Source organism: Pocillopora verrucosa, chromosome 7, assembly GCF_036669915.1.
Source record: "Pocillopora verrucosa isolate sample1 chromosome 7, ASM3666991v2, whole genome shotgun sequence".
NCBI classification, from domain to species: domain Eukaryota; kingdom Metazoa; phylum Cnidaria; class Anthozoa; order Scleractinia; family Pocilloporidae; genus Pocillopora; species Pocillopora verrucosa.
In genome coordinates this window covers 20,722,525-20,748,152 of record NC_089318.1, presented here as the reverse complement: position 1 = coordinate 20,748,152, position 25,628 = coordinate 20,722,525, and the positions used below count along the sequence as shown (strand labels likewise).

Here is a 25,628-nt window from a genome sequence, read left to right as displayed (position 1 = left end):
GAGAGAACGATATATGTTCAGCAATACAGTTGGCGGGACAAAACGTCTCAATCTTGATAAATTGCCTAAAGACTTGATAATTTCATAATTTTATTGTTATAAAGGTGGATAGTGTATTGACAGTCATTATGACGTTCGAGGTGTTTTTATGAACACGTTTGCTTGTTCCTCTACTTCCTCGTTTACATTCATAAAAAACGTATAAGCTACCAATGAAAGATAATTTGAACAATTTTCAGTTGAGTGTCGAAAGTGATCCGGGCTTACTTTGTTTTAGCCTGACCTCGCTCTGTGATTGGTCTAGATGACTGCACCCCCCTCTCTCTCTCTCTCTCTTTCTTCCGATTAGCCATTTTGATTACTCTGGTTTCGGTTTTACCACACTTAATCGAAAAGCGCTCTGAAGAGATGGTAGGCTTGGTGTTATCAGTTCTACATATTCAACACTGTTGCAACAATTATTACAATTCCGGCTTGGAGTTTCACTTTCATAGATGACAGTGGCATCTGGGAAGTCTGATTCCATTTCACTTCTCATCCGTTACAGGCTAGCTAAACAATACCGTTGTATAAGGTGTTTGTTCTCGCACGGACCAGGAGGCATGAAAACGCAAGTGTTCAGCTGGGTGAGCCAAACAATGTCGAAGTTTTCCCTCTACGCATGGACTAGATGAAGTGGAAACTCAAGTGTCTAGAGACTGGCCATCCAGTTCGGAGAGGAAATGTCTGCACTTTCCCATTAGGACTTTAATGGATTCACAAACCAGTGCATCTGGAGGAAGGGCACCAGTTGACTCCACGGAGACTACACAAAGCACAGAACAGTAAAGTCGGTTCGCGAGTCACCTTCGCAAAATTATTATAATAAGGGCTTAGCACCGAACAAAGCGCTATAAAAAACACAGGCCTCGGAACCACCCCCCCACCCTCCCATTAGAGCCTGAGACCGCTAGACAGCATTTTCTTGAGTTTAACCTCGCCTAAATTTAGCCTCATTTTAACATCCTTCTATATTAAATAATTTCACATCCCAAATATTCGGATTCTAGCCATTATATAACATTGATTCTGAAATAACCACATCCTAAGCATCAAATAAAACATACGTAGCTCAAATAAAGAACATGGACACTAGACCAGCACAATACAGAGCGGATCTGCTTCTCTGGCAAAGATTCATCACGTGTACGATGAAGATGAGCCGGAAGAGACTCACTGATCACTCCAACTTACATATAAAATGGTTCCTAATCCGTGAGAGCTTGACTCGATTCTTTAGATCCTAAGAAAAATGAAGCAGTAGTCCACGTCATTGATGCAAGTGTATACGATACCCAGCCTAACATGCAACACTGTATATATTACAAAGTTAGTCACTTTGACGAGTAAAAAGCCTTCTCCCTCACGTGTTTTTTTATTTGTTTGCTACGATACTAGAAAAAGTTTACTTGATCTTGTCGAATTTTTTGTTTTGCTTCGTGTCTTTCATTTCTGGTTCACATTCATCCGTCGAAAAAGCAAAGCCACAGCAAGAAATACAGGATGAACGTAAGAATTTCGACATTTCAAAGCGGAAATAATCAAGGTGAGGCCAAACGTACATCGTGTCTAAATACTTCTCTGCTACATGTGTCTTTTCTCGAGTCGGCTACCACAGCCCGTTTGACTCCTACAATAGCAATGAAAAAAAAAACCCGATCATTTGTCAGAAACGTTCTAAGAAATCACTCCCACTCTCTCTGATAAGTACCCTGTCATGAGTGCTGAGTCAGGACTTGGTCCCAACCACATTGGCCTCACTCGCAAGCAGAGACTTTTTCACCCAGTGCCCTGTGTATTCACTATTGGGACAGAGCGTTTCCCAAAATGTGCTAGTACGCAACCTCCTTAATCATTACAATGTTTTAGAGTTCATCGATCACCCCTGAACTTGACAAAATTATATTCAATGTCACATACCGTGTTCATTTTCCACTTTAATGACACCTTCGGAGAAACATTGCGCTAATTTATCAGCCAACTCATCCTCGCAGGGTTTGACAATCGTTATTTCTGGAAGAAGTCTGTAAGATGCCGTGGCTGAAGTGAGAGAAAATGAACTCGGATCAATAACAGTATCTGGGCAACTGCCCACCTACCCCTCCCCTAACCCAAAATTAACCCTAGGTTGTTATCAATTGACTGTTATTGAGTTAGGGGAGGAGTAGGTGGGCAGTTGCCTAGACACTGATATTGATCCGTGAACTGTACGACCTGTATTTTTGTCTTCTTCTGAAGCAAAAGTTCACAAATTCAGTCACATTCCACGGTTCATACATTTAACATACCAACGGGCGAGAACTTCGCATGGTCCTTGCCTATTCCTTTAACTGCGTGCATTTTAAGATCTAATTCCTGAAGAGAGAACAAAAAAATGAAAATGACTAGTTACAAAAACTCCTCAGACTACAACTGTGTTGTTTCTTATCTAGATCCAACAAAATTTAATATCTGTTTGAATGTACAAAGTTCGGCTGTTGTTTAACAAAACTGCGCCCTAAACTATCTTCAATTTAGCTGAATCTTTTATCAGACATTAATTAACGTCCTTTTAGCAGTGTTAAGAGGACCGAAAGCCCACAGTGGAAGGAAATTTATGCAATTAAATCAACCTCTTAAAGAAAAGCCTGAGGCTCACTGCTTGCCTAAAACCATGGTTTTGGTTACACCTTGTGTAAGAGACCAGCCTTAAAAAGTTTAGCTTTAAGAGTTCTCAGGGTATCACAAGTGTGGAGTTCTCATCTTTTGTCTTAAGTCTGAATTTAGTACATGCAAAAAAAGTTTCCAGCTCCTCTGTGTTATTGCAACATCACATGTAGGTCAGTTTAACTAGTCTAAATTAAGTAATTACAAAAGGATGTTGATACCTGTCCTGGTCTGAGCTTTGCAATCAGTATATCGTTGAGAACTGGTCTGATATCCTGTGGGCCATACTGAAAAAAAGGCATGACCAATTGAGTGATAACTGCACAGAACCTTGAAGTCACTTACACTTACAGCACCAATGTTGCTTTCTGCAAACGACACGCACTCCATTTAGACCACTTCTGATAAAATGTGCAGTCTAATTTTAAACCTTTCACAGCCTGAGTGATTAAGACTTAACTTCTCCTAACAGTATAAGTGCAAGCAGAAAAGTGATGAGAATTAACAAAAACATTATAAGGGGATTACTAGTAGATACAATACCAAATTCTCCAAAGTACATGTACAGTAACATTGTGAGCTTTGTATGGCAGACAGTAAGGAGAATTACTAATGAGATCTAGGGAGTGAAAGGGTTAACTATCGGACAATGCCAGCACCATGAAGCAAAATTCATACAACTGCTGGGAGACACTTGAAAACAAAGAAAAGAAAAAAAGGAACTTTACCTGCAGCCTCATTTCATTTCTGTATTGTAACTCGTACTTTGGCATGCACACAATTAATTTCAAATACACCAATTGATTAAGAAAACAGGATTTCATGTGAAAGTAATAAATTCATTATTTTGCTAAGTGCACCTTCCTGGCCTGATTTCCATTTGGCACCCACTTCAGGTGATCTGTAGTAACTAAATAAACAAAGACATGTTAAAATAAAGTGCAAAAACTTATGAATGGTATACCATGGAATATCCTGTGGCTCACTTGTATCAGTCTAATGTGGTCTAGTCTGGTCTAGTCCTGTCTGGTAAGTATCTTTTCAATTATATAACATATAGAAATCATCATATATTATTCAATTATATAACATATAGAAACCTCCTTCTCAAGAGGAGGACCTCTCATTAAACATCTCCCAATGACGAGACAGTGCATGCATCACTATCAAAAAAGATGCGCTAACAAATATACATTAACTAAATGCAGGACTGAAAGATTGCACCATAGTTTTTTCCCAAGTACTAGTTTAGCTCTCAACAATCAATAGATTTTTAGACCATATACCTACATATATATTTTAACTTGTATTTGTAATTTTAATACAAAATCTATTGTAACCCAGTCCCTTACTGATTAACAGTATGTAATTCTTATACTGTAACCACATTGTAATTCAGATTAACTGCAATGATGGTGGAATTAAACTTCTTTTATTAATTTATTTATTAACTGTTACCTTTGGAGTTTACATATAATTCATCGGGGTCTGTGGCATTCTTTGATGCATTCTTGTTTTTGATGCACTTAACTTTTAAGTCAAACTGTAGTGTCGTGTTATCTTTAACTTCCTCATCTCCTTTGGAGAAATCAATACATAACATGGTCATGGTACTGTTTCAAAACCTTTCCACACCTACCAAAAGAGAATGTTCCTCTAAATTCCTCCTGAACAACTTACCATCCATCTTAACATCAAATTCTCTGGGATCTGCATAAATTGGAATGAGTCCTAACCTATGAGCCAATACCTTCAGATATGAAAAAGATGAGACACTGAAGTTAGAATAAATCTGTCCATACAATCCAAGATTTAAAAATCGTTACTGGAGCTTTTAAGCTGGTATTTTCTGTTCAAAGCATTGGAAACAAAAAATATTACAAGATATTTGGAGGACTGCAGACATGTCTCTAGATAAAAAACTTTACTGAAAACAGAAAAATGTAACTGCTAATGATGTGTTGGCAGAATCCATAGGTTGCCACGTACAAATTTCACATCAACCCTGAGTTTTTAAAACCAACTTTTGGGGAGGTTATTATCCTCTACACTTCTTGGTACTTAGAGTGGGTGATAACCTATAATCAGTAAAGCAAACTACCATCCCCTGTAGCATGAAAAAAAAAAGGCCCCAGAAACCACACACAACATGATTTAAAAAGAATAATAATTGTCATCACCATACCTCATCTTGGATAATAGACGTGTTGTTGTATATAAAAACTTTCTCAATTGCCATTGTTGGAACCTATTTTAATGGAACATAAATAGCACATAGCTTTCAGTTGCACCCCAAATACTATATAGACTCAAGTTTAGAATATCCAATAAACTTTGATCAAAAAAGCCTCTCTAGAATGAAAATACACTCACCTCTGATAGCAAAATCCTCCTCACAGCATTTGCAATAGCAGCATCAACTCCAATCATATCAAATTCAAGTTCACTCTCATCCAAGTGCTTTATTTCAATACAAAATTTCTGTGAAGTAAAATTAAAAAGGCAGGATGAGCAATTCATAGCATATCCATTTCTATGCTTGCCAAATGAGGCAAGATTGAGCTCTTGTAAAGTTCTGTTGTTAGAATTTGTGAAACTCTGCTTCCTTAAAAGCCTTTAAGAAATGGGCATTCCCAATAGTTCTATCATTTAAAGGCTTTTACCCTTAAGATGCATCGTTTCTAAACACATCTACATCTTTTCATTACATTTTAATGAATTGTAGCATCAGCTCAGATGTAAAATGGAGTAAATAAGGCCCTGATATAATTGCACGCAATGCATGAGGCATTCATACCATTGACATGCGTGCATTAAAAAAATTAAGAAAATTATGTCACAAAACTCTACTGAAGAAACATCATAGACAAGCACGACAGAAAACCAGCAAGTTAGTCCGCAGATGATAACACTGCCCTTGACTGAAACAAGTGGTTTCTGTGCAATCGTGCTTTAAGCTCATGAAATTGGAAAGTTTTAAAAACAAAAAAATAGATAAATAAAGATGAAACAGGCCAAATAAAGATGCAAATATAGAATCCAAACACCTTAAGTCCAGTTTGTGGACTGTTTTAACACCATACTAGCATGAGCGCAAATGTAACTCGATAGGATGTAAATGAGTGGCCCTATATCCTTAAACTTTACCATTTGCAAATTCAACTAGTTCACTGCGAATTCTACAGTTGTGATAAAAATAAGCAAAACAAATCAAAAGATTTTGCAGCAAGAGACACCTGAAATAATTACCTCTTCGAATTTTTCCTGACTCCACGTGTCATCATAGCCTGGGTAATTACCAGGAAAGTCTGTGCTATGCGTCTAAAGGAACAAAACATCTGATAAGATCAGAAATAATGTGTTAAGAAAACTATATACCACGACACAAATACTAGACTTACGTTTATGACATCGTGTTCTTGCAGACTAACCCTAGTTCGAATCTCTTCCACGGAGGCCATCTTGGAATTAGCTAGTTCCAGTTCCTCGCACACAACAGAGTAACGAAAACGAGATAGACTGGAGAAGCTTATTCATCATATCCGGACGTCAGCTCGATGCAGTTAAAAAAGTACGCATGGAAATAGAGCAAAATTAGCTTGCTTCCTTCAATGTAATTTTTCAAAAATTTGAATCAAATGCAAGAAGAAAATTTAAATTCATTTCTTCTCCTTGAAACTTTTCTAATCGATTCTTAAAACTGGTTACGTGTTATTAGCAAGGAAAACGAAGCGGCTACCGGTGATGACTGAGGCGGCTTCAATTTAATAGAAGCGCCTTCAGGAAGTTTGCGGTAAACGCCTGTATTTGTTTCCGGTTTTTGTTTTTGTTTTGTTCCCCTTCAGTGTTGTTATTTGGCCGCGTGCGTACTGTGCCAGAGAACTACCAACATTCAGAAATCATTCAAAATTTTTCGAGTTTACTTTATTCGGGTTTGTTGAAAAACTGATTAACAACAAAAGCAAATACAAAGATTCCCTTCCAACAAGATAACAGAGGTACAAATGACCAAACTTAATGGCTACAAAGCACGAGGAGGATTTCCAAGTGCAGCAGTTTCACAACCTATAGTGCACCGTCGAAAAGCCAAATATGTCAAGACAGCAGCAGGTTTTCAACCTCAGCCCTCTAACGCTATTTCCACTAACAATACATGTTCAAAAACAGAGGAAAAAAACCAATGATTTTGTTGTAAAATATCCTTTTAACTAAAAAGCTTCACTTCGTTTAATGTCATCCAATAACATCTCTTAACACACGATGTAAACCTTAACAATTGCCAAGTTTTTCCTTGAAAGAAAAATGGTTCGACATTTGAAATACTGTTCATTTTTAAGAAGTGAAGAGCGAACCAACCGCCCCGTTCTCGAAAAGGGGGCTACTCATCGTAATTTTGCTTTCTTTTTATTACAAAGGAGATGACAATTGATTGAACCTTGAGTTAATTACATACCACTTGATTGTTTTAAATTGAGTAAATTTGTTTGCAGCCTTCGAATAAAAACTTCATCACAAAGTTAAAGTCTAAGTTTTCACTGGAAAACTTTGTAAAATACCGGTTATAACTTTAAAATTTTATATTTCTGTATAGTTTTGCATATTCTACACAATCTGAAATCTTCGAAATAATTTTTTCTAACATCATAATTTCGCATAAAAACAAAAATTTATAACTTGAAGAATTCGTTACATCTTAAACACATTTCACACACACTATATAAACTCCCAGTCCTCTTCACCAGAAAATATAGCGCTGTATGTTCGAGGCCTAAACGGAGACTGGGTACCATAAAAATGCTGCGTTTTGCGCAGAAACAGCTGGCCGTTCTGATCGGTGGCCCAGAGTTCATCATCGGGAGTCACGGAGATAAGTTCAAAATTCCCAGGGACTTTCTTCCAGTAGTGACCCAAGCAGTTGTCTTTGCTGACCCCGTACCGACACACGATGTCCCCGTTGGGACAAATCGCCCAGACCATGTGTTCACTGATGGCCAAGTCTCGCACACCCGTGCCAGGAACAACCTCCCACCTGGTGCCTATAGGGAAGCTTGGTGTGACATCTTGGCGAGCGTAAACATTGTTCCGATCGTCCACTGCCCAGACCACGCGATCGGACGGGCTAACAGCAATTTTAGCAAATCGACAGCCAGGTAAAGAAGCGCCTTCAACTGGGATCCACGCCTGAGTGACAGATGGGTCCGAAGAGTCCTCCTTGCCTATCCGTAGAAAGATTTTTCCAGCGTCATCAACGGCCCAGGTGCTCAGTGCACCGCAGCTGAGGTGGTAAACTTTACCAATACCGAACTGAGATAGTCTCACGTCCACCCAGCTAACCCCTTGCGGATATGCGTCCGAAATTCCTGAGCGTTGTACGACTTTGAAGTTGTGCGTTATGGCCCAAAGGCTAGAACCCGACGCAGAAATTAGTTTTAAAACTTTGCCTCGAGGTGGTTCGACAGTTACAGGGCGGTTCCCCAACTGCAAGCAAATAAGCTCCCCATTGGGTTGTAAAGCCCACACGTGACCTTTGTCACCTTTGCTTGAGCCTGCAGACATATGGGACCAGGACACAGACTGAGCAATTCCTTGTGGTGTCACAGGATCCCAACGAGCCCCTAGCAAGTGACCATGCGAGGCCTGTAGAGAGCCTACACTCCCTAATAACCAGACTCCTGCTTTAGGGCTGGCGGTCAAAAGTTTGACGTCATCTCGTACAACCCAGGACCAAAGCGTCTCAAGTAAGCTGCGGTTTTGCATCAAGTATTGGCCGAGAGAGACTTGATACCACGTGCCACCCGTTGGATTTTCGCTAGCAACATTAGTGAACCAAATGCAGCCCTTTGTGTCCACAATCCACGCTACTCCTTCTATTCCAAGGCAAACCCATTTGGCCGAAATATCTGAAAGTAACAGGTACGCCCACATAAAATCAATTATGGTAGCTTGAAAATCAGTGAACGTACGAGACGATAGATTCTATGAAATAATTGTTTTTGTCAACTTGGCCCATACACCTTAGTAAATGCCCAGCTCACCATGGAGTGTTTGGAACTCAGTTGGTCGAGCATCCAGATCTGGATGGGCATTTCGATTCCTAACGGGAGATTCACACCAACTTTTTCCGTTTACAAATTTTAGTTCACCATCACTATATTGAGTACTGGCTTATTGTGTTAGGTGGTGCTTGCTGTATGGGCACAAATTTGTAGCTCTTTTAAAGTTATTCACTAAACACTAATGACAATGTTTACTTTTACCTTTTAAGTATCTTGTAAACTACGACAATTGTCCTGACCCGTGATTACCTGATATGAACCTTAGCGGGCCAGTCTACCAAAGTCTAATTCCAAAAATTCATCATATTTGAACGCATTAAAATCAGAAAACATCAACAACAACAACAACAACAAACAAACAAACAAACAAACAGAACAAATACAGAGGTAGTAAATATAATAAAACAGGAGGAAAGGAGTGAGAGCAAAATTGAAACTTGCTCGGGGAATTGCTTGAATAACTTTTTTCTCAACTGATATTTTACTTAGAGACGCATTTTAATTTACCTTTAAGAGTCTCCCAGTTTTCTTTTTCACCTGGACGCGAACTGTTGTCTCCTGCGGGTAGCGAGATAAGAGGGAACGTTTTTGACGCCACTATTTAAGCATCTTCAAGATTTAGCCTAAAGGGAGCCATTCGTAATAACTGTTTTTCCTTTCTATCCAGATTTTCCTCGTTTATTAGTTTACCTTCAGAATTTCTACGAAAACACTGTATGGTCCCGAAAGGGGACGAAATATTGTAAGCCCTTCTTACCGCATTGAAAGGTAATAGCCGTTATTATCTTTTATGGGAAGGTCGCACTAAATTTTGCATTTTGCCACTTGAGGGATGGACTGTACAATGAGTACAGTTTGATAATCCTTTGTAATTGATAGCTAATATCAAGACAACACAAGACAGGTTAAGCTTTCAATCAAAATAGTTATGACATATTTGCGCCCAACTTCCGTCGTTCCCTAACAATCTGGTAATTTTTTGAAACTCAATTCCGTTGAAGAAAAGTGTTATTTAGTTATGGGAGAGATGCTTATCAAGTAAAGCACCTTTGTAGACATGGATGATGTTTCCTCTGTCCAAGAACCAAGCCAGTCCATCAAAACACGAGACTTGCATGAATCTTGTGTCCGTACAAATCGTTCGCCATCCTTTTCCTGTGGGACAATTATTAGAGATGCTCGTCCTCACAAAAATGTCGCCATTTAACTGAAAAAGAGAAAAAGTGAATTTCCTGTTTCAGCGTTGGATCTAACCACAGAGGACTATTTCCATGTATAAATGGGCCCATCTAAACAAGAACGCTGGAAGGTGGAATGGGAGAAGTTTTTTCAACTTTTGAGAATTCTCCCAGCCCACATCTCGTATAGATGAGTTATGTAAGCACGCAAAAGTCCTTCCACGTAAGTACGTGCGAATCTAACCTAAAAACACCAATCGACCAAGGTTATCCCCCCCCCTCCCGGATTTCATAGGCTTCCTTGACAACGCGCCGATACCCATCTATACTCCTGGGTGGAGACAGAGAGGCACTTTGAAAGTTAAGTGTTTCGCCAAAGAACACAATACATTGACCCGGCAAGGTCTTGAACCCAGACCTTTCAAGCCAGAGACCAGCGCACAAACCATAGGGCACGGCATCTCCCAAACATATTCAATACACTAACCTTTATTCCCCAAACTGCTGTTTCGTCTACAGCCACATAGCGCATGTCCTTCTCTACTGGTTGCCACCTCGTACCAGTCAAGTGATTCTTGCTGACCCCTAAACGCGCATACGCATAGTTCTTACGATCAATACTCCAAATGACGTCACCGGTGCTGTTAACAGCTATCATTTTTGCTGAGCCAACGAGCTGAGTCCAATTCACAACAGAGTAGTGAGTAGGGCAGTAAAAGATGTTTTCGTAAGTAGTAATGCACCAAATATGAGTATCTGAAACAGCTACAAACTGAACGTAACCCTGCCCCGGTGGGTTGTAGTCCGCCCAGCTGTCTGCGAGGAGGCGTAGGCCTTCTTTGGTAGATCCAGGGGACTTTGATAGCGAGGAGCCGGAACCGGTGGAGGAAAATGACCCTTCAAGAGCAGGTGCATCCTCGTGGTTCACTATTTCGGCATCACTCATGGTCCTTCTTGAGAGATCACGGGACCAAGAGGCAGTATCGCTGAGTTCTTCAGCCCCCTCTAGGTCAAGGTAGACAGGAGGGGTACCTTCGGAATCCGTTGGAACATCACTTCCTTCTTTCAGCGACGAAGCGGATCCGAGGCCGGACATGTTTCTGAGCCGGGTTTTAGAGCGTGTGGATTTCTCAACCGAAGCATCCGAAAAAGTTGCGTCAGAAATATTGACAGGTGTATTGGAATAAATGTCCGGCAAATAATCAGTGCTGAGCGAGTCTTCTGGGCTCAGTGTGGAGTCTTCGGTTACAGCACTGTCTTCGATCATCGTACTTGTTGACAGAGATACAGAATCCATACATAAACTGTTGTCAGGCGAGAGTGTTTCGTCGGACATGTTAGCAGAAGATGGAGAAGTACTACATTTGTCAGCATTTTCAAACCAAGTCACGTTCCCCTCGTGTTCAACAGTAAGTTCAACCTTAGTCACGCAACTATCCTGAATGGTCACGCTGTCATTTTGACATCTCGAATCTTCTTGTGTAACACAAGACGAGTAGCTGACGTCTTCGCGGACTTCATGTTTTTCCTGTGCCCCTTCCTTTGTAACGTGAACAACCATCAAATGGGGCGAGGTATAATTGTCTCCGCCCTCTCCCTCTGAGTCTTGGTTTTCTCCACTCGTCCGCTCGGCAGAGTCGAAATCTGACGAGATGTTTGACAATCTATTTAACGCAGAGTCGGGTAGGTCCACAGCGTCACTGCGGTTCTTGTCTGAATCTGGGGGAAGAAGTAAGTCAGGGTGTTCGCTTGGTGTGTTATTTTCTGCTGGTTGATCTTCGACGTCATCGTGAGACTGGGCCGCTGTTTTTCGCACAGGTTCTACACCTAGAAATCAGAGGAGAAGATTACATAAGCAATGTCTCCAACGAACATAAATCTACCCATAATGCACACAATACGTTTCTTCAGCGACAAAAGGGGAAAAAAGCATTTAACTCTTGTATTTCTAAGCCATCCTGAGCGTCCTCTGCAAGACAGCGACGTGAAATCAATAAAATTTGCGCGGTCTGAGAAAGGGAACCACGACGGCGAATTATTTTTGTTTCTTTTTGGAATTGAACACTTCTCACATCTTAAGTTGAGGTCTGGTGTCCTTAAAGACGGTAATCACATAGAGCCACCCGCGAAATTCTTTGGGAAATATACGAATTATTTCTCTCATCGACTCCTTCCAAAGAAACGCCTAAAGGTCCCTAGTAACAATGGCACTGCAACGACCTTGCACTCTTTTTTTGCAAATTAGCTATGCTTGTGAATTTCAAGAAGATACCTTTGTTAGCTTTCTTCTTTGATTTTTTGTTTTTCCGGAACACAATTTCCCCAAATTCTTGATGCCTTATCTCTTGGTATTTTTTGAAAGGGTCAGGTCCTGCTGCTACAGCTGTTTCTGCTTCTACTTTGTTTGATTCGGTTTCACACGAGGGAGGCTTTGAAGCGTTTCCCTAAAATAAATCAAACAAATTGGACATATCAGACACTCAAAAATAAAAGGCAACAATGACAGAATTTTAAAGATAGCAAGTAACACGTTGTGGGTAGCTCACTTAAGTGCCTACCACTACTGAAACCAGATACAAACCCCATCCGGGATTCCCTCAGGTAATCTGGGATCCTTGCGTTCAACGCTAGATTCTTGGTGAGGCTGTAAACCATCCTCCTCGTCTTCCTTGAAGCTTCGCTCCAACAGCGCTACGACATCCAACAAAGGATTGGCCAGTTTTGGAATCAGAGACAGCTTCATCAATTGCCTCTGCCCGCCCCGTTGCAAAACGTAGATCTCATGCCCTACTGTACTGACGTCCACAATATCACCTAGGTCACCATGGTAACCCACCACAGCACAAGGAGACGTGTCCAGGACCCAAAGGCGAGATACATCCCATGTGACAAAGAACTGCCCGTGGTAGAGTCTCAGGGGGCCAAACTGCGCTTGATAATCCTTTGGGAGTTTTGTTAAACAGGGAGGTGGGGGATCTAACGTGGTGATACCTGGAGGGTTTTCGTTTGTCAAGCCCTTGTACATCAGCGTAGCAGAAACCTTGCCATTGACATCAGCCGTCCACAGTCGCAACCCTGGCCGCGAGGTGTATATTTCAAGCGATTCCTTGGACTTGCCATCCGCAGTTCTTTTAGCCGGAGGGTAAAACAGGGCTCCAAACTGTCCAGGACTAAAACCAAAGAAAACATTGAGCTTTTAAGAGTAATTTCCCAAATGAGTTTGAAATGCAATACGAGATTCCATTCGCCTTGCATCATAACGTTCTTGATTGGTTACAAGAAAAAAAAGAAAAAAAAAAACTCATTCTACCCCCCTAAGAGAGTGTTTAGACAGAGTGTCATTGAAACCATAAAAATAAATATAATAATAAAGAGAAAAACAAGTAAACTGCCCACAGTGCAGTGCTGATTGGTCGAGATAAAGGTGAGAGTTTTCTGGACCAATCGCAGAGCAGGGTAAAGCAAACCCAAATATTTTCCAGTTGTATAAAGGGGATAAGTTTCTAAAGAAATTATGGTACTGCAATGATGGAGGGCATTACAAGATAATTTATTTTTATCCACTGAGCTAATAATGTAAATTAGCTACCAGAGAGAGATTTAAGTGCTGATGCTTCAAGCATCAACCCTTTAACTCCCAGGATTTCATGAGTAATTCTCCTTACTGTCTGCCATACAATTTATGTGATGATAGTTTGGAGAATATGGAATTGGATCAACCAATAGTCCCCTAATTGATATTTTTCTTTATTCTCATTATTTGTCTGCATGATATCATACTGATAATGTAAGGAGAAATTCTGTCTTGGTCACTGGTGGGACTTAAAGGGTTAATCTTTCCTCAGAGCATGCCAGAGTGTCAGAAAAAGAAACCCTTTCCTCCGATCAAGGGCTAATCCTTAGAAACCATTTAATGTGGCTAATTTACACTATATATCCATAATTTTGGATCTCTTGATAAAACACTGCTTTGCCAATTGTGATAATTTTGGTTCCATGACATTTAACCCTTTAACTCCCACGATCTCATCAGTAATTCTCCTTACTGTCTACCATACAGTTCTTGTGATGTTAGTTTGGAGAATTTGGGACTGGATCAACTTATAATCTCCTAATTGATATTTTTCTTTATTCTCATCACTTGTCTGCTTGATATTGTATTGATATTGTAAGGAGAAATTCTGTCTTGGACACTCATGGGAGGTAAAGGGTTAATGAAAAAGGGCACACTTTGATCCCTTGACTGTGATATGTTTTAAGGAATTCTCAAGTAGGATATGAATGAGTCATAAATCAGAAGTGATTATTCCTTAACTCTTACAACTGTACTTTAATTACCTTTTCCTTTCCTTCTGCCCAATCTGAGTGACCTGTTCATTGCCAAAATTCCATAGAACTGTTCTTTTCCTGGATGAAATCAAAAGCGCTTCCCATGAATATGACAACTGAACAATGGGAGATGCTTCTTGGAACATCATGGCTGTCTGGGTCAAACTCTGGAGATGAGGGAAAAAATAATTTGTTAAATCCAAACAAAGATACCCACAACACCCCTAAGAGTAACTTAATATCCCACAGAACCCACATATAAAAATATTACTAACAATTACTCTACGAGTCTGGTCACCATATAGACCAGGCAGATAAGAGCCAAAAGAGTGAGTCACAAGTTTGACAGCCAACTTCACAATTTATCAATTATTTTCTCCCACACAGTCTCTGTGGCAAGTAAATATGCCAGATGCCAGTCTCTTGCTTACCAAAGCTTCCACTGATGCTCTGACAAAGGGCTAAGATTCAAAGCACTAGCTTTGAAACTCTTAACAGTGGCCAACTTACGTTTACCAAATTACTTTGTTCCACTGACTTTACCTTAAAATATCTGATAATCATTACCTTTTGGAAGTTGGTAACTGTAACAAAAACTGTGCCCAATGCATCTCCAGTGTAGAGCAGCTCACCATCGGGGGACCACTCCAAACAGGCCACTGGACTGTTATGGGCTCCACTCACATGCAGTGTCTGAGGCTGTGTGGGAACATAGAAGTATAAATTCACACAGAAAGTGTATGTGTTCTGTCACACATTGCATTACCAGCCTTAATTGGGCATGCTGGGAATGTTTTCATGTGCTAGTGGTGTATACATATTCTTGTTTCACCTTGAAAGTTTGCTGAAATATTAAACATGGTTACACTGCTGGAAATGGCCTCATCATCAATAATCTTAACCTCATCTAAGGGATGAGACTAATGGACCAGAACAGTATAGAATAAAAAATCATTGGAACAAACCATCATTTTCAATTGGGGAACAAAATTAAAGGCTAAGCACCCCAATCCAATGAAATACAAGGGGTTGGTTTTTGACTAACCTGGCAAGAGGCCAAGTTTGGTTTTGTTTTTTAAAATCATAAAATTACCTTTCCAAACCCTTGTGATGCCAGAACAAATGTGAAAATTGTCACTAAACCACTGTTGAATCCCACAGCTGTGTAACTGTGTGTAGGTAAGAGCTTTGTACATCTGGCTGGTTCATGAGTGACCTGAAAAGTTACAATAGATTGAAATGTCCAATAGAGATCCTTTGTGTAATCACAGAAGGAGACATGGTTGCCAGGTGGTCACAACACTGGACCAAGCATTGAAATGTCCAGGTTCCACCTGAGTAATTATGTTGCATTCCTGTGTATGTCATTCATGGATAGCTGCAAATTGTCATTCAAACCTGGTGCACTAAATTTGAGGGGGTAATCTTGCCATGGACTGGCATTTTAACCAGGAAGGAGTTGGTAACCTTAGTCACTTCAGGCTGTTAGAATTGAAATAAGTTCTGAGAGAATTGGTTCTCTGACTTGTAGATAATATTATTTTTATTATCATTATTATATAATAATAATTATTAAACATGCATTGGAAAAATTATGCCCTTACTAAAAACAGCTACTTCACACTCCACAAGAGAGACTTATCTAACTACTTGGATTTATTACCCTTTCAAACATCCTGTGTCAGGACTTTGCCAATGACTCCTTTCAATATAAAGGTGTTTCAATTGTAACCCTTGAAGGCCAAAACCATCTACTTCAAAAAAAAAAATTCTAACTTCTTAAAAATAACTCAGAAACCACCAAACACCATTTTGGCTATTTTTGCTTTAAGGGGCATAATGTCAGACAACCACCTTACCCTCAACCACTTTAAAAATATCATCAGCTCCCAATATACATGAACAATTATTGCCTCATTTAGTCATGGACCCCTGGGCCTTGAAGAATTATATTATTTAATTTATTTATAGTCATAAATTATTCTAAGAGTGAGATGTTTGTTAAATGTGTGAACCATTTGATCTCAAAGAAAGACTAACATCTAATTTCTCCTTACAAAATCCCTCCTAAATCGAACATTACGGTTACCAGAATAAAGGAAAGGATCACCAAGTAATGAAGTAAACAATTTCTCCTTGTCAGTACCAGTATTGTGAATATTTATACTAATGTTAGGGTATAAAGGGACACTGGTACTGAAATAGCTCTTAAAAACAAAACAAAATACTAAACCAACCTCAGATGGCAGCCTTGAAAGCTTCTTACAAGTTCGATCAAACAAGAAGATGACTCCTATATTTGTACCAAGCACAATAGCATCAAATGATACATCCACACATGTGTACTCAATTGGAATTGACTTGGTATTCTCCTGCACTCTCTCTTTCAATGTATTAAACAGATTTTTCACACCATGTTCTCTTGTTTTGTCCCACACATGGCCAACCAAATTCTTGGGACCAAACTGCGCCTTGTGAGGAAGGGAATCTAGCAGGTCACTCAGTGGTTCTAATTCTGCCAGAACAGTGTCTCGTCCAATAATGAAATCTGCCACAAAAATAACAACAAAAGAATTGATTTTGTGCAGGAGAAATAATGCAACTTTACAGACATCTCTGTATGAAGAAAAGCTAAGTCTAAAGCAGCCTTGTGGCTCTATGCCACTTTCATTAACATGAAAGCAGTTAGAGTTCTGATAACCCTCCTAAATGGGAGATTGCTCACCCATTACAGGTTATCCCCAGCTTTCTTGAAAGTTTGGTAGTATCCACTTACACTCCTAACCCAGGTTGTTCAAAGCTGGGTTAAGATAATGCAGGGTTAGTGTGAAATTTGATTTCAAGTCTAAAAGCTTAAGAAGAAAATTCAGTTCAAATATTTTTGCTTGCAATTTGATCATTGGATGTTCTAAAAAGAATGAAAAAACATTTTCACTTAAAGGCTTTTGAACAAAGAAATCAGGCAACCTGGATTGAAATTTAACCCTAGGTTAATGCTAATCAGCCTTCAAACAACTGGAACCTGGGTGATGAGAGGAACAGTGTGAGTTTAAGTGCCACAACAAAGTGAAGGATAGCGCTCACTTATTATGAGGCCCCATCATGTCCTCCACTTTGACAGCAAATTTCACTTACTTAAAAACAGTTTTTTCTAAAGTTCCAATCCAATTTGCAGCACTAGGGATTAGCTTAATTCTGATTGAGAATACTTTTCAAATCTGCTTTGATTTATTTCTTTGTGATTTCTAACAAACCGATAGATTTTTCTTTGAAATTGCTTAGTTGTAATTGATATTATCAAGTTAAACAAAATAGTTGAGACCAAATCCAGAAAGAAAGAGACCTGAGAGAAATAAAATATGGACCTGACCATAAAGTTACCAAGAGTAAAATAACTCATATTCTAAGGTGCACAGACTGACGTAACCGACAAAACGTCTACTGGTAATTGTTGATTTTTTATAGGAGATAACAGTATAAATAAGTCTGGGCTGTCCTAAAAACTTTATGGTCATCAAGCGGTCCAGTTTACTTCTTGATGGTTTGGTAGAAATGCAATCGATGCCAGTAGAGTGAAACAAAAATACCTTTGCCTGGCGATGTCTTTCCATGGAAGTCTGACTTTATCATTGCGCCGGAGGAAGTATTATTTTATCAACCACTACTCAAACGGTGCGCACAACAACCATTCGCTTTTGTCAAACATAATTAAATTAGAGATTATTCTTAAGTAAGTGTAGTTTTAGTGCAAAGGAAAGTAAAAAATCTTTAGAAAGTGAAAAGTGGTTATAGAAAAGTAAAAACTCCGTTGCGCTAAAAAAAACCGGGTCCAAATCAAACTAAATGATTATCATGATTGGGCATTCACCAAACATGTTTCCGATGCCTACCTTGTGACTTCTCCATCGCTTAAATGCAACCTATCCCATAATCTATGAAATTTCAGGACCCTATTTTGGTAAAAACGTGAGATTTTTAGTGCATTATTGGCCTAAAATTAATTGCAAAGGCTTGCAACTTTCTAAGTGTTTCTCCTACGCCATGTTTACAAATTACGATCGTTGAGCCCGCGGTGAAAAGCGTTATTCACTCAGAGACAAATCACAATGCACCCATCAAGTCAGGGTAGATGATTTGATAAAGGAATTCTCGATCGGAAGGGCTGGAGATCTGGAGATCCTTCCATAACACGCATTTCACTATATTTACCGTGTTACAAATGGTTTTACACATTCAATAAAAAATCAGATGAAAGGCTGCTTGCAAGAGAAATGTTTTCGTTTAAAAATTGCGTGACAATCTATACTTGGACATGATCAATGGCGTGTTCAGAACGCCCCATCACATGACTCGAGCACTTCTGGTGATGCGTATCATTGAACATGAAAATTTAATTACTTTTCTTTGTTTTTATCCGGTAGACAGAGAAATATTGTTGGAATTATAATTAAGGTTGTTTCGATTCTTGCTAATTATGCCAACTTACACTTCTGCCCAACCAGAGCTGTTCACAAATCCTCCGGAAAAGTCGAGCTCCGCGCAAAAGAAGGGACAACTCACTGATGAGCAAGTTCAGCAGTATTTCAGCGAGGTAGTATTTAGATACTCCACGTTTTCTGAGACTTGACCTATGTTGATTTTATCTTTCACGCATCTTGTTTGGGTTAAAAAAGTATCCTACTTTCGTGGTTTCTTCCTGCTGTAGAGTATTATGAATGGGAATTATCATTATTTCTCGTTTTATTTCCTATCACTCCAAATTGAGAGGGAGACACCCTTAGGTTAAACAAGAAGTGTGATATTTGTCTCAATTATGGTATGTTGAATTTCTCTCAAATTATTTCATTTAGATCATCAAATCTGATAAAAAAAACCCAAAATTTGGCTGTAACCCTACCCATCTATTTCCACTGTTTTTTTTTTCTCTGATCAGATTGGCCCAACATGTAGGTATATTCACATATCATTATGTTAATTTTGATAATAAATTTTTTTGTTTTGTGTATCAGGGATTTCTTTTAGTTCCAGAATTCTTTGAAAAGAGTGAATTGGAACCCATCATCACAGCTATATGTGAATTAGTAGATGACCTGGCAGAAAAACTCTACAGTGCAGGAAAAATAAAGGGTAAAACTGCTGCTTTTACTGTATAGAGTGGCTGATAAAGTTATTTTGGAGAAAACTACAATATCATAAGGAAAGAGAGGAAGGAGGAAGGTGAAGGGGGGGGGGGGGAGGAGAAGGAAGTAGAGAAGAACCGAGGGTGCTTTAAGAAATCAGAGAATGGGATGCATGTATGTATGTGCATATATGAATATTCATTAAGTTGCCATTTTCTAACTTCTGAACATCTCATTTCTTTTATTGAAAAAAAAAACTTCTTTTCATTGGTTTGTTATTTTTGACTTCATATGTAGGCTTATAAATTTAGTGCTAAGATCTTAATATGAATTCTCAACACTGTATCTGTCAAAGCATATTTCTGAGGATTTTTAACCAATGAATGTAGTGTTTAATAAACCCTTTTACTCCCAGAAGTGATTAACATGTAACTTCTCCTTATAGTATTTGTACATCATGTAGAAAACAGGTAATGAGAATACTCAAACTTATCCATTAAGATATTATCTTGATTGAACACCAAATTCTTGTTACCAATTTACAAGGAATGTGTAGCAGCTACAGGGGAGAATTAACTATCAGATCTTGGGAGTTAAAGGGTTAACTGATAAACCTTCATTGCCTTTTATTGTTCTTGACCTCAAGGGTCTTAATATCATTTAATAGCAAATGAATGTTATTTTTCTTGAAATTCAGATAAGTACAAGAATGCCACATTTTTTGATAGACTGATATTAATTGAGAAGGAGTTCCCAGGGGCAGCAGTTCTGCTACATAAGAATGGAATTATGCCAAAAGTAAGTAAAGATGTAGGGTAATTAGGCATTATCAACTGAGATGATAACATAAATTGGCTTAGTCACAGGCTTAGTCACAGCGTTAGCCCGTAGTCAGGGTGATTGATGAAGGGCTAACGCTCGAAACATCAGCTTTGAAACTCTTTATGGTGGCCAATTTACATCATCAACTCAGTTCATAATACTTAATTACCCTAATATACTCTCCCACCGACATAGCACCACAATTTCTTAAGAAACTATTACCCCTTTTATTGGGAAATATATATAAACATATATATATATATATATATATATGTAAATGAATTTGGGGGTAGAGTCTACCTTGGCATAAAGTGCTCAATGCTGTGGTAGCAGAGCTTAGTATACATAAGTTACAGAAAAGTTCTGTCTGACGAGCGCTTAGGCACAAAACTCAGAGTTACAGGGAATCGATGCGTCCTCTTTAATACTTTAACTTATGTATATATAAATATATATATATATGTATATATATATATATGTATATATATATATGTATATATATATATATATATATATATACCTAAAACAAATAAAATGATCTTTACTAGAAACATCATTTCGGTGATTGATGAGTTGAATGAAATGTTCATACTTTAGGCTTTTCAAGACTTATGGATGAATGAAAGACTGCTGAATGTCATAGAACAGTTTATTGGACCAGAAATTGGTGGTCACCCTGTTTGGAACTTGAGGACAAAGGTACAACCAATGGAAAGTCATAGCTTGTGGCTTTTTTCCATCTTGTATAATTATTTATTTGACATTCTTCCACTTAATGTGTAAATAGTGTGTGCTATGATCATCAGTGCACTGTCCCACCATTGCAAAGTTGGTGAGAAATTCTGGCATCATTATTTTTCTCTAAGGAGCCTGTAGCTTATCATAGGCATGTGTTTTTCAGACTCCTAAAAACTCCCAAGTAACAGTTCCATGGCATCAAGGTGAGGAGATGTCTGCAGGTTAAAGGGTAACACCTATTTTCATTGAAAACTGCATTAAAAACCTGTAATTGTTATGTTTCTTGAGATAATTATTTCTTTTCTGGGAGGTCATCTTCCCAAATTTCAGTTTCAGAGGTTTGCTATGATTTCTTATTCAATGTGGTAACATCAACTTCAGGTTGCATATTTTCAAAATGTCTGCAGATTCTGCTTACCTGACATCAGCAGCCTGTGAAGTTCTTCAACCCACAGCATGGATTCCACTGTTAGATACCAACAGGACAAATGGTTGTATGCAGGTATCATGGGTATTAAATTAGCTATTTTAATGTAGCTATGTTGTTCGAAGAATAAAGGGGTAAGTTTCTAAAGAAACTGTGGTGCTGTGTCGGTGGGAGAGTATAGCAGGTAATTTAGTGTTAACAACTGGGTTGAAAACGTAAATTAGCCACCGTAAAGGGTAAAAAAGCTGACGTTTTGAGCGTTAGCCCTTCGTCAGAGCAATTGATGTTGTTCGAAGGCTGCATAATACTGTCCACAGAATAAATCTCTATAATAAGTGCAGTGAAACATATCTGCCAGATATAAGTGCTTAACTTCTCTATTCAAACAACTGGGTCCTTTTAATCATGTGGTGTTACTTTTTGAGGGGCAGAGTGGTCCTGAAAAAGGCTGTTGTTGGGATGTGTAACAACATTTTAACAATCCTAGGAGAAGTCATCACTTAAAAAGCACTTCTGTTTAGGTTACCGGCTCCCCACACACTGTTATCAACTGTTAACCTTATACTCCCAAGATCTGATTCTTCATTCTCACCTCTGGTTGCAACACATTTCCTTGTAATTTTGTTATGAGAATTTGCTGTGAGATCAAGACAACAACTTCTACCTGATAAGTTTGAATATTCTCATTACCCATTTGCTGGATAGTATATATATATATATATATATATATATATAAATATTATGAGAGGAAAAAAGGGACGTAACTACATTTCCCGACAAGCCTGTTTCGTGAATCGCTTCACTCTTCGGGGGTTTAATTAAATTTAATTTAATTTAATTAAACCCCCGAAGAGTGAATTAAAGAGTTAATTAAATTTAATTTAATTTAATTAAACCCCCGAAGAGTGAAGCGATTCACGAAACAGGCTTGTCGGGAAATGTAGTTACGTCCCTTTTTTCCTCTCATAATATTTATCCTGCTCTGCTTCAACGTATTGAGCACTGTTCCACGCGAAAATCGACTTGCAGACTTCCTATATATATATATATATATATATATATATATATATATATATATATATACTATATGGAGAAGTTACATGTTAATCACTTCTAAGAGTTAAAGGTGGGGTTAATGATATATAATATAACATTCCTGTGACAAAACATGTTAATTAATTGTTATGTGATGGAGGGGAGACAAACTCGGTGGGTCTGTTTTTGTAAGAGCGATTGCCGAAACTAGAAGACCACAGTGTGGGAGTCGTTTTATTGTTAATCACGGTTACTCATAAAACCTTATACTGATATTTGTCCTTTTTATCACAGCAGTTAACCACTATGATAATAACAAAGTAATAAACACCAGTATTACATTTTGTCAAAGGTAGCACGTGGAGGTCATAGAAAAGGTATCTTAGCAACGCACACATGTTGTGCAGGAGGTACATGGTACGTGGACCTTGCAGAAGAAGAAATGAGAAATACTCTAGGTAAAGGTGGAACTGAGTTGCAGGGTAATGAAAAAAGTAAAAGAGGGACTGGACATGAGAGAGACCGATTCTATCCTTGTCTTCCATTCTCAAAGCTGACAGCATCAAACCCCCCCCCCACCCCCCTTACCCATATTTTAAAAGCCCATTGAAAGTTCAATATTATGACACAGCTTTGTTAGAAGTCAGGACTTCAGGACCACTAACTATACCTATATCAAAAGGCTCTTTAGGGGGGTTTTAAGCTTATTTCTCTCCTCTTGTGTTCTGTAGATGTGGACTTTGAAAAAGACATCGTTCTTTGTGAAGTTCCATTTGGTGGTGTTTTGTTTATCAACAATCTAGTTCCTCACAGGAGGTTCGTGCTTCTTTTTCCTTCTTTTTCCCTTCACTTGTAGACTTACTATAAATTTTCCGACACGCTGTTACCTAAAATTTAAGGGAGCTAGGTGTAAAGGTAATATTGATTTTCTCTGATCTCTGTTCCGTACGGCGCGCAAACATAATTTTTTTTTCACATTTTTTGTGTTACTCGCGCGATACACCTTGCTAAAACAAGGACTGCTCGTAGACTATGGAAATCCAGCAGAAGTTAATTTTGGTTCTCGTTGGCGTGAGATTCGAGTTAGCATGGATTCGAGCTATCTGAGTCGATTTTACCCAAGGACCTCTACTTCTTTTGCATGAAATGTGATCGATCGATCCGGATTGTTTCCCATTAACACATTTTCCCTTTCTTGCTGACAATATTGTTAGTAACGTATTGTTTCCTCCAAGAACTTTGTGATTTTAAATATCACATCAGTTTTGACTGGTATCTGTTTCTTTTTTCCCGTACATTTTACATTGGCTATTTCAGTTTAGAAAACATCTCAGACAAAATCCGTTGGAGTTTGGACCTCAGATGGCAAAGACCTGACAAGCCGAATGGCTTTTATGGACTCAAGGTATATTGGCAATGTCAAGATGGAGGCCTTGTAGCTCACGTTGTAAAGAAAAATACAGAGCTATAGAGGCCATATAGCTTATAGAGGCTATATAGAGGCTATATATATATAGAGGCCATAAAACTTCGAAGATTTATACAAATGACAACATTGTCGTAGAGTTTTAGCCAAGCCCGCTAACAGTTGCTTTAAAAGGCAGTCTTAGCCAATCACTACAGGGGAATTATAACATTTCTTACAAAGGCCTTAGTAGGGGTTATCGGGATACGGGTTATTTGGATTAAAAACTAAAGGGATACGGGATACTTGAGGAAAAAAATTAAAATGGGATACGAGATATTTAAGATAGAGATTCAGAGATGTCGAACTGATATTATAGGGATACAACCCGCAGGAATTAACGGGATACGGGATATTTAGGGCAAAATGGATAGGATACGGAACACTCATGCAGACGCCTCTCCTACAAATGTCGCCTCACTTTAGAACCTCATCAGTACACTTTTGTTCGAGAAATTATCTTCTCTTGAACTCAGTATGTTCCTTATGTTATTGTTGTTGTTGGTTTTTTTTTTTTTTTACAACCAACTCTTCCAATCATTCTTCTTGTCTCTGGTCTAGTACTGTACGCTGACTTTTGCTTTCAAATGTAATATCAATCTCTTGCTTGTAGGAAAACATACTTCTGCGTACCTCAAAGGACCCAAACTACACGGTGGACTGGACCGAGTTTGCGTCTTGTGATAGGACTGAGTTACAACGAGGTCATCAGGACGTGAAAACGAAATTTGAAAAGGTATAGCGATCACATTAACAACCAAAAAAAGTGGGTGTATGTTTTTTTTTACTTTGTAAAACACCGAGGTAGTAGGGCGTGGAGCCCGTCAGGGTGCTACACGCGTGAATATTCCTTTCTTTTCCTCCCTCGAGGGCATAGGGAATGACATCGGTTGAATCATTTCAACATTTCATAGGACGTGATATCACTTCCTCTCTCGTTCAAGCTCTCTCTAGTTAATTTAGTAATGGCGAACGGATTTCTTAGGGAGAATTCGTAATTCAAAATAAAAGCAAAGATCACCTTTCTTTCGTTTCATTTCATCGATTTTTTAAATATTTTTCAATATTTTTATTTCTCAATCGATGTAGTGATTCATAGCCTTTTATCGTTATTTTATATTTCTTATTTTGCAGGAAGAAATCAAATTGAAACCCGAGGAAGATCCTGAATTTGACACAACTATTATTGGTCCCTGGATGGGCCAGTGGGAGATAGTGCATCATAACAAACACACTATTAAATACAAGGACCCGGGAGATAACGAAGAATCATGGTCCAATTATCAGTCAACATGGACCAAAGCATAAGTTAATACCATCAATGGATGGATCACAGTTATAACATTATTGATTAAGCAACTTCCCATCAAAGTCCCTAAATCAAGATTTGATCATATAATGAAGTAATATTCCAGATCAATTTCAAATAGAGATGAATTTTGAGGCGAAACGAAATTCCCATTATTTGAAAAACGGTTGATGTTAAGAAAATCGCAACAAGAAATTACTGTAACGTAGATGATAAAATTGTCTTTTCAGAGAAGCAGTTCGATGGAAGAATGAAAGAAAATGGAGAGCCCAGTCTCTTTTTCAATGTCAAATAGAACGATTTTAGTGATGAAATAAATCTAAAAAGATACAAATAAAGTCGAATACTTTTCTAGCTAACCTGTGAAAGAAATTAGAAAAAAAAAACTGACAGGTGTAGGTCTATAAATTATGGAATTAAAGTAATAAGTTAAAATGTTGTTTTTCTATTATCATTTTTATTAT

At 38.5% G+C, this 25,628-nt stretch overlaps 3 protein-coding genes across 4 annotated transcripts; 1 reads left to right on the top strand and 2 right to left on the bottom strand.

Annotated features, from left to right (window-relative positions):
- Positions 1 to 77: 77 nt before the first annotated feature.
- LOC131781784 (DNA-directed RNA polymerases I and III subunit RPAC1) lies at positions 78 to 6,162 on the bottom strand. Of its 2 annotated transcripts, none has more exons than XM_059098498.2 (13): positions 6,087 to 6,162; positions 5,935 to 6,006; positions 5,059 to 5,166; positions 4,871 to 4,933; positions 4,366 to 4,435; positions 4,144 to 4,263; positions 3,546 to 3,595; positions 2,907 to 2,972; positions 2,328 to 2,394; positions 1,960 to 2,079; positions 1,602 to 1,669; positions 1,234 to 1,282; positions 78 to 805 (listed from the first exon to the last, which is right to left on the bottom strand). In XM_059098498.2, the coding sequence occupies exons 1-13, from the start codon at positions 6,144 to 6,146 to the stop codon at positions 684 to 686; spliced, it is 1,035 nt and encodes a 344-aa protein (XP_058954481.2). In that variant the 5' UTR covers positions 6,147 to 6,162; the 3' UTR covers positions 78 to 683. The 2 variants fall into 2 exon arrangements, with proteins under 2 accessions (XP_058954481.2, XP_058954480.2); XM_059098497.2 differs by having other exon boundaries at positions 4,144 to 4,260.
- Positions 6,163 to 6,587: 425 nt separating this feature from the next.
- Positions 6,588 to 18,302, bottom strand: LOC131781783 (tectonin beta-propeller repeat-containing protein 2). The gene is made up of 11 exons (XM_059098495.2): positions 18,139 to 18,302; positions 16,486 to 16,796; positions 15,342 to 15,464; positions 14,816 to 14,947; positions 14,258 to 14,415; positions 12,501 to 13,089; positions 12,192 to 12,363; positions 10,407 to 11,746; positions 9,789 to 9,948; positions 9,249 to 9,299; positions 6,588 to 8,585 (listed from the first exon to the last, which is right to left on the bottom strand). The coding sequence occupies exons 1-11, from the start codon at positions 18,152 to 18,154 to the stop codon at positions 7,399 to 7,401; spliced, it is 4,239 nt and encodes a 1,412-aa protein (XP_058954478.2). The 5' UTR covers positions 18,155 to 18,302; the 3' UTR covers positions 6,588 to 7,398.
- An 86-nt stretch (positions 18,303 to 18,388) lies between these two features.
- On the top strand, positions 18,389 to 25,603 carry LOC131781828 (phytanoyl-CoA dioxygenase domain-containing protein 1 homolog). The gene is made up of 11 exons (XM_059098543.2): positions 18,389 to 18,839; positions 19,258 to 19,375; positions 20,066 to 20,166; positions 20,788 to 20,889; positions 21,092 to 21,131; positions 21,336 to 21,430; positions 22,743 to 22,848; positions 23,122 to 23,206; positions 23,708 to 23,795; positions 24,469 to 24,591; positions 24,990 to 25,603. Exons 1-11 carry the CDS (start codon positions 18,723 to 18,725, stop codon positions 25,161 to 25,163), a joined length of 1,149 nt encoding a protein of 382 aa, XP_058954526.2. The 5' UTR covers positions 18,389 to 18,722; the 3' UTR covers positions 25,164 to 25,603.
- Positions 25,604 to 25,628: the final 25 nt, after the last annotated feature.

Excerpts from the sequence above, each read along its gene's own strand:
- LOC131781784 (XM_059098498.2), bottom strand. The coding sequence starts at position 6,146 with ATGGCCTCCGTGGAAGAGATTCGAACTAGGGTTAGTCTGCAAGAACAC. Across the intron at positions 4,934-5,058 it reads GGAGGATTTTGCTATCAGAG|GTTCCAACAATGGCAATTGA; the intron begins GTGAGTGTATTT and ends CCATTAAAATAG. Across the intron at positions 2,395-2,906 it reads CAAAGCTCAGACCAGGACAG|GAATTAGATCTTAAAATGCA; the intron begins GTATCAACATCC and ends TTCTCTCTTCAG.
- LOC131781783 (XM_059098495.2), bottom strand. Across the intron at positions 14,948-15,341 it reads CATCACAAGGGTTTGGAAAG|CCTCAGACACTGCATGTGAG; the intron begins GTAATTTTATGA and ends GTTCCCACACAG. Across the intron at positions 13,090-14,257 it reads GGGCAGAAGGAAAGGAAAAG|TCCTGGACAGTTTGGAGCCC; the intron begins GTAATTAAAGTA and ends CTTTGGTTTTAG.
- LOC131781828 (XM_059098543.2), top strand. The coding sequence starts at position 18,723 with ATGCCAACTTACACTTCTGCCCAACCAGAGCTGTTCACAAATCCTCCG. Across the intron at positions 23,207-23,707 it reads AATCTAGTTCCTCACAGGAG|TTTAGAAAACATCTCAGACA; the intron begins GTTCGTGCTTCT and ends TGGCTATTTCAG. Across the intron at positions 23,796-24,468 it reads ATGGCTTTTATGGACTCAAG|GAAAACATACTTCTGCGTAC; the intron begins GTATATTGGCAA and ends TCTTGCTTGTAG.